The 7,513-nt window shown below is 34.6% G+C and overlaps 1 protein-coding gene across 5 annotated transcripts in view; it reads left to right on the forward strand.

Annotated features, from left to right (window-relative positions):
• The window catches only part of EXOC6B (exocyst complex component 6B), a 738,950-nt gene that overhangs the window by 435,300 nt on the left and 296,137 nt on the right, over positions 1 to 7,513 (forward strand). For 4 of the 5 annotated variants that reach the window (XM_023732748.1, XM_004369208.2, XM_023732740.1 and 1 more), the window contains one exon: positions 1,501 to 1,680. In XM_023732748.1, the coding sequence (XP_023588516.1) occupies positions 1,501 to 1,680 (180 nt within the window). Of the gene's footprint in view, positions 1 to 1,500; positions 1,681 to 4,030; positions 4,160 to 7,513 lie in introns of those variants that run through there. The other variant, XM_023732758.1, reaches the window with a different exon arrangement.

The following is a 7,513-nucleotide window of genomic DNA, read 5'->3' on the forward strand; positions in this document are numbered from 1 at the left end:
CCCATCTTATGTAAAATTGAATATCTATGTTTGTATATTCACAAAGAGATGTGTTAAGGAATGTTCCCTAAAATGTTAACTGGCTTTCTCTGGTAAAGTATATTAACTGTCACAGAAAAGAGAATACAAATGGCTTTGAAACACATGAAAAGATGTCCATCTCACTTGTAATTAGAAAAATATAAATTTATTTTTGCTTTGGTTTAAAAAATGACAGTTTCTTAGGTAGTTACCATGAGCAGGATAGCATTAGAGTTAAAGAGGCTACTTAGAAATCTCATGTAGTACCTCAGATGAAGATGGAGAGGAGAGAATAAGTTAGAGAGAAATTTAGGAGCTAGGGTTTATAGGGCACAGTGACTATGAAAAGAAGAAAGGAATCCAATATGTTGCTGACATCTCTGAATGAGTAGAAAGTGGGGAATAAGGAGAATCTAGTTTTGGACCTAGTGAGTTCAAAGTGTCTATATGTCAGAGATGCCTAGGAAACAGTCAGATATATTGTTCTAGAATACGGGTGGGTTGGGAAAGGATCTGTATTGAAGACAGATACTGGAAGCCATAGAAATTGATGAAATCACTCAGAGAAAGTGAAAAGATTACAGGTCAGAGAAGTAAAAGGAAAACCATGTCCTGAAAGCCAAGGGAGGGCAGAGTTTTAAGCAGAGAATGTTTAATGGAGATCAAGTAAGATCAGGCTGAAAAATATTAGATGTGGTAGCAAGGAAGTCATTGGTTACCTTGGACCAATCCATGTTGGTAGATTGGTAGCATCAGAATCCTGACTGCCCTGGTGCAATGTAGACCCTTTTGCCCTGAGTATTTTTCTTGGAATGTTAGTCCCACAACACTTCTTAGAGCGTTTATTTAACATGAATCTCTTATACTGGGTTTCTCAAACTTACTTGATCCAGGAACTCTTTTGCTGTTGCTTTAGCATCTTACAGGGCTAACTTGGAACACATACAGGAAACATTGGAGTATGCCAGTCTTTGAGGAAGTTTGATGATAAAGAAGGGAGAGAGGTAGGATAGTAACTAAGTGGGAATATATAGCATTAAGAGTTTTGTTTTTTTAAAATAAATTGATACTTCAGAATACTTATAAACTGAAGGAAAGAAACCAGAGGATATAGAGAGGTTGGTATTATAGGAAATAAGGTTCTTGGAGTCCCAGAAGAGATAAAAGTGAATAGGATCCTGAGAACAAGTCAAGTTTTGAACAGGGATAAGAAACTTAAAAAGGATGCAGATAGCTGAGACCAGTGAAGACAATTTACCCATTTAGTAAAGCAAAATAATACCTTGTCTTGTAGACAGAATAAACTGGAACAGACTTCACTGTGCTTTTGAAAGAAGAAAAATTAATGGAGATTACAATATTGCTCAATATTCTCAATTATGTTACTTAGTGGATAGAAGAGATAAGTGGCTCCAAGCATAAATTTCTGCCTTGCCCATACTCTAGTTTACCTGATCCTTCAAATTTTATATTTCACAGGATGCTAGGCATGCAGCTGAAGAAGAGATTTATACCAACTTAAACCAGAAGATTGACCAGTTTCTACAGCTGGCAGACTACGACTGGATGACAGGAGATTTGGGCAACAAAGCTAGTGATTACCTAGTAGACCTCATTGCCTTTCTACGTAGCACCTTTGCTGTATTCACACACCTTCCTGTAAGTGACAGTTACTCTTACTTTGCCTAAAATGTAGAAAAGTATTTCTCTTGATATCTGGTTTAGTGAGGATGTTAGTTTTTTGCTTTAACTAGCCAGGAAGTTGTTCAGGGTATAAAAGATGACACTGTAATTATCAACCCTTAATGAGGATTAGAGACGTTTTCTCTAATTTTTTCATTGACTTTTGCATTTTATTTATTCTGAAAATAGTTCCTAATATCATGTCACTTACCTGGCTACTGACTTGAAGGTAATTAGTACACAGACATAATGTAAGCTTTGGTAGAAATAAAAGAGAAATTTAGAAGTTAGAATTTCAGAATTTCTTTGAATTTGAATTGAATTTCTTTCAATTCTAGAATTTTCGTTTAATACACTCAGATTCTCCACTGAAATTTCCATCTTTTTATCTACTTTGTCTACCTTTTCTCTGTTTTCTCAAACATATTAATCAGTTATTTTGAAGTCATTGTTTACTAACTCCAACGTGTTGTTTACCTGAATCTGTTTGATTTTTCTCTTGATTGGTCATATCATCTATCTTTTTACAATCCTAGTATTTTTTGATTGATTTTAGACATTGTGTTAGACATTGTGACTGAGCTGGGTCATGGTTGAGTCGCAGTTGCAGTCTACTTCTGGTTTGCCTCTGTTGCTAGGATATGGTCCTGCAGGGCTTTTTAAGGACCTAGCAAGTCATTGCCTTTTCAGCACCAAGAAGACTGAAAATTCCCACTTTTCAGAGAAACCTTATCTTTTTAGCCTCCTACCTTCTTCCATTTCAAAATCTGGCAGATGTCTTGAGAGGGAGTCTGTATTTGAGGCCCTTCAAGTCTCCACTTTTATGCTTCTAGTCACACATAACCAAAATGTCTGAGTTTTCTGTACCCTAGCAGACCCTCTATAAGAGGCCAAGTCTAGATTCTTAGTGGTATCCAGATCAGCAGTTTCCACCAGGAAAAATAAATTTGTTGGAGATTGTCAGTGTCCATTCACCACTCCCTTAAGAGCCTTCGGCTATGGATCCTCTCCTAGCAAATCGTTTTCTTTGAAACGGTTTGAGACTGTGGGAAATTATACTTTGCTTTTCCAAGGTTTTGGCTTAGTTCTTAATTCTTCTCAACTGTATAGCTTTAGAATTCAGCAGCTGTCTTGAAAAAATGGCCTTCACAGCTTCAATTTTGACACTCCACCCCATGTAAGCAGCAACATCTCCCTGCTTTCTTTGACCCCTAGCAGTGACTTTCTGCATGGATCTAACCCAGATTATTAATCGGTTGCCTATGCCCAGGTTTGGCAAATGCCGCCAGGGACAGCTTCAGATACTCAGCTCACCTTTGAAAGGTTCTACCTTCCCTGCGGTTTTATTCCCATTAATCCTCATTGCTTCACTGCCCTCTGATGTCTTTAAATATATGACTTACAAGTTTTTTACTGAATTTTCTAGTTGTTTTTACTAGGACTACTGATTTGCAGAAAATAATGTCATTTTATTTAGCTTCATCCTGATACTAAAACCAGACAAAAGTAGCACAAAAAAAGAAAACTCTAAACTTACAATTATGGATTTAAAATAAATAAATAAAATGTTAGCAAGTCAATCTCAAAGTGTTTTAAGAAAATAATTTAGCACTACCACATAGTATTTGTTCCAGAAATGCAAGGATGGTTTGATATTTAAAAATCTATTAAAACAATTTTTCACATTACTGGGAGGAGATAAGGTATATAACCATCTTGATATATTCCAAAAAGTCATTGTATAACATTCAGCCTTCATGCCTGATTAAAAAACAAAATAAAACATGAAACTTACTGAAAGATGAGCAGTATAATATTTCAATAACATGATAAAGAGATCTATTTGAAATTCGGTATCCTCCACAGATTTAACATTGGAATACTAAAAATATTCATGCACATTAACGTCAAAAGTAGGGTGAAGATTATTCTCATCAATGCTTTAGAAGTTTTATTCAAATAAGTCAGGCAAGAAAAAGAAATACATTATAAATATTTTAATGGAGTCCTTAGGTGCTGTGGTGCAGTGGTTAAGAGCTACAGCTGCTGACCACTAGGTCAACACTTCGAATCCACTAGCCGCTCCTTGGAAACCCTATTGAGCAGTTCTCTGTCCTATAGGGTTGCTGTGAGTTGGAATCAACTCAACAGCAATGGATTTTTGTCTTTTGGTAGGTGGTGTAAACTAATGGTTAACGTGCTCAGCTGCTAACCAAAAGGTTGGTGGTTTGAGTCCACTATGAAGCACCTTATAAGAAAGGCCTGCATAGGACGTCCGAGTTAATTGGCCTAACAACATGTTTAGTGCTTCTGTTCTACCTCCTAGTTCGTTGCGTATTGCCTGGGAGCTTAAAAGCTTGCAAGTGGTCATCCAAAGCACAGCAGTTGATGTCTGTTCACCTGGAACAACAGAGGAAGAAGGAACATCAGGAATAGAAAGAGGATATGGAATGTGTGGCTAATTGCCTCCACGAACAACTGCCTCCTTTGCCATGAGACCAGAAGAACTGGATGGTACCCAGCTACCATTACTGAACATTTTGATCAAAGATTCTCTAGAAGAATTTTGATCAAAAGAGGGGAAATGCAGAACAGAATTTCACATTTTCATGAACTCCAGATTTCCTGGAGCCATGATGGTTGGATGAACCCAATGAACTATTTTCCTGAGATAATCTTTAAACCTTAAACCAAAAATATTCCCTGAAGTCTTTTTAAAACCAAACAATAGTTTAGCTTAACTTGTAAAAAATGTCTGCCTTGAGCATTAAGCTCTTTTAAGAACTATCTATATGGGATCAGATTTACAGTAGCAACTTGAAATATTAGATAGGAACCTTAGGGGGCAGTGAATTTGTGTTAATTGGGGAGGAACAACTCAGAAAAGGAGAGTGAGAATGGTTGCACAACTCAAAGAATGTAATGTGTCACTAAATGGTACATGTAGAAACTGTCGAATCGGTGTATGTTTTGCCGTGTATACTCTCAACAACAACAATAAATTAATTTTTTTTTAAAAAAAGAAGATTTAAAAAAAAACCCTGACAGTCTACTTCCAAAAGATCAGCCATTGAAAACCCTATGGAGCACAGTTATACTCTGATACACACGGGGTCACTATGAGTCAGAATCACCTTATCGGCAATTTGTTTTAATGATATCAATATTATCATTATTCACACATTATTATAGTCTACAGGAGTCCCTGACTTACAACAGGCTTTTGTTCTGACGACTCTGTCATAAGTTGGTTCTGACCTAAGTCAAATACCTCATTTTTTTTTTTTTTTTTTTTTAGTTTTCATTATTATTGCCTTTTGAGTCAGAATTGACTCAGTGGCAATGGGTTTTTATAAATCATAATGTTGAACATCTGTAAGTGAACATCTGAGTATGATAGCATCAGCAGATTAGATGCTGCAAGATTGTATGTAATTCATATTACTAACGATAAGATGTTCCAAAAAAAAAGCAGCACATAAGTGCAGTTAGCTGTCACTCAAATACATCATAAGTTGGAGGACTGCCGTTACTTAGATAACTTGAGAAAATCAACTGAAAAATAATGAATAGGACCAATAAAAATTTACCATTTTTAAGATGGTCCACTTACAAAACAAATAAGCTTTCCTTTATATTAGTGATAACCCACTGCCATCGAGTTGATTCCGACTCATAGTGACCCCATAGGACAGATACCCATGTAGAAAATGTATTCCAAAAATATACCCTATTCATTCTTGGGGCATAAGATATAAGATTTCTGTGTGTACACTTAGCAAGAAATATGCAGAACTAATGTAAAGAGCGCATCGCAGAGTAATATAAAAGAGACTTGGTTATGTATAGATATATAAGTGTGCCAGGATGGGAATATTTTATAATGTAGAGAGTTTTTCCAAGATTAATCTAATTACTACAAAAACCAAGTGAATTTGGGCGAGTACCCTAACAAAGTAATTCTAAAATACATTTGGAAGCAAAAATAGACAATATTTGTCAAAGAAAATATGAAAAAGAAAATAAAAGTGACTTTTTCCTATCAAGTACAATAACATGTAATAACATGTTATTACAATAACATGTAATAACGTGTTATTACAATAACATGTAATAACATTCAGAAATGTTATTATAAAGCAAAATAATTTAATTAATATAATTCTCAAACTAGAATGTACCAATAGGTTAAAAGAATAGAATATAAAATCTATAAATAGTTCAAAGTTTATGTAAGAATTTAGAACATGATAAAGATGACATTCAAGATCTGCTGTTGGCAGTCTGACCATTTGGATAAGAAGAGTGTTAACATCCATAGCTCATATATCAAATTGAATTCTAGATAGAATAAATATTTAAATTTTAAAAATGCATGAAATTATAAGGAAAACAGTAAAAATATTGACAAATACTTCTGTGATCTTAAAATGAGCATATTCTAAGGATAACACTAAAAATTGAAAGCAGTAAGGAAAAGATTGATAATTTGAGTATGCAAAATGCTTTTTAAAGTACCTAAAATGAATTAATAAAGAAAATAAAATGTAAGCTGATCAAGAAAAATAATTACAATAAATATTCCCAAAGGTTAATATCTGTAATGTATAAAGTATTGTTTCAAGTTTAATAAGAAAAAGAGGTCCAACTTGATAGGAAAATTTGCAAAGGTTATATTTGAGAAGTCCAAAAGAAGACAAACGATAACATGAACAAAATGTGCAACCCTAATAATAAGACATGCATATTAAAATTGCTGGATATTTTTGCCATAAACTTGCCATAAGTAAACAAGAAAATGATAGCATTCAGTATTTGTGAGACATATTCGGGGAAATAGGTATTGTAATACATTGCTGGTAGGTGTGTAAATTGATATTGTCTTCTTGGTGACCAGTTTTTCAGTATGCCTCAGAAATCCCTTAAATGTGTTTACCTTTTTACCTTGCAGTTCCACTTTTGGACTTGTAACTTAATGAAGACAATAATGAATGCATTATAAAGTTGAGATATAAGTATGTTGAATACATACTATTCTGTGTAGTCAAGAGTAGGGAAGAAAAAAGTCTAGTAACAGGTGCATTAGCTAAATAAATCATTATAGTCACATAATTGATATAATTTATCTATTAATGTTGATAAATATTCATTTAAAACTGTATTTATTAATTGGAAAATGGATTGTAAAATAGTATATACAATATGATGTCATTTTTTATTAATGTATGTATGTTGTTGTTGTTAGTTACCATAGAGTCTATTCTGATTCATGATGACCCACATGTGTGCAGGGTAGAAGTGCATTCCATAGAGTTTTCAAGGCTGTGAACTTTTGGAAGCAGATCACCAGGCCTTCTGAGATGCCTCTGGGTGGGTTTGAACCTTCAGGCTTTCAGTTAGTAGTCCAGTGCTTAACCATTTGCCCCACCTGGGGACTCCTTTGTATGCTTGCACACACACGCACACACATGCAGTTATCTATATTTTATAAATTAAAAATCTGGAACTGTATACTCCCAGTTTAACTGTGCTTATCTCTGTTACTTTTGTTTTTCCTTTTTATCTTTTTTTTTTTCCAAAGATTTCCCGGCATGAAATATAAGGTGTTTTAACAATATGGGGAAGGAATGTGTGACCCTAATACTCCACAGCATGTTTTCTCCTTTCAAAATCAGCGATTGAGAGCTTGACATAACTAATGCCATGATGAACCTCTAAGTTTTTTTTCTGTCTGCCTTCTGCTTTCCGCATACATTTGTTAATGAATTTGTTTTGCTGTGTCCGGCCACCTGTGACTTACAACCCTCCA

The sequence above is a fragment of the Trichechus manatus genome, unplaced genomic scaffold, assembly GCF_000243295.1.
Source record: "Trichechus manatus latirostris isolate Lorelei unplaced genomic scaffold, TriManLat1.0 scaffold00004, whole genome shotgun sequence".
NCBI lineage: Eukaryota > Metazoa > Chordata > Mammalia > Sirenia > Trichechidae > Trichechus > Trichechus manatus.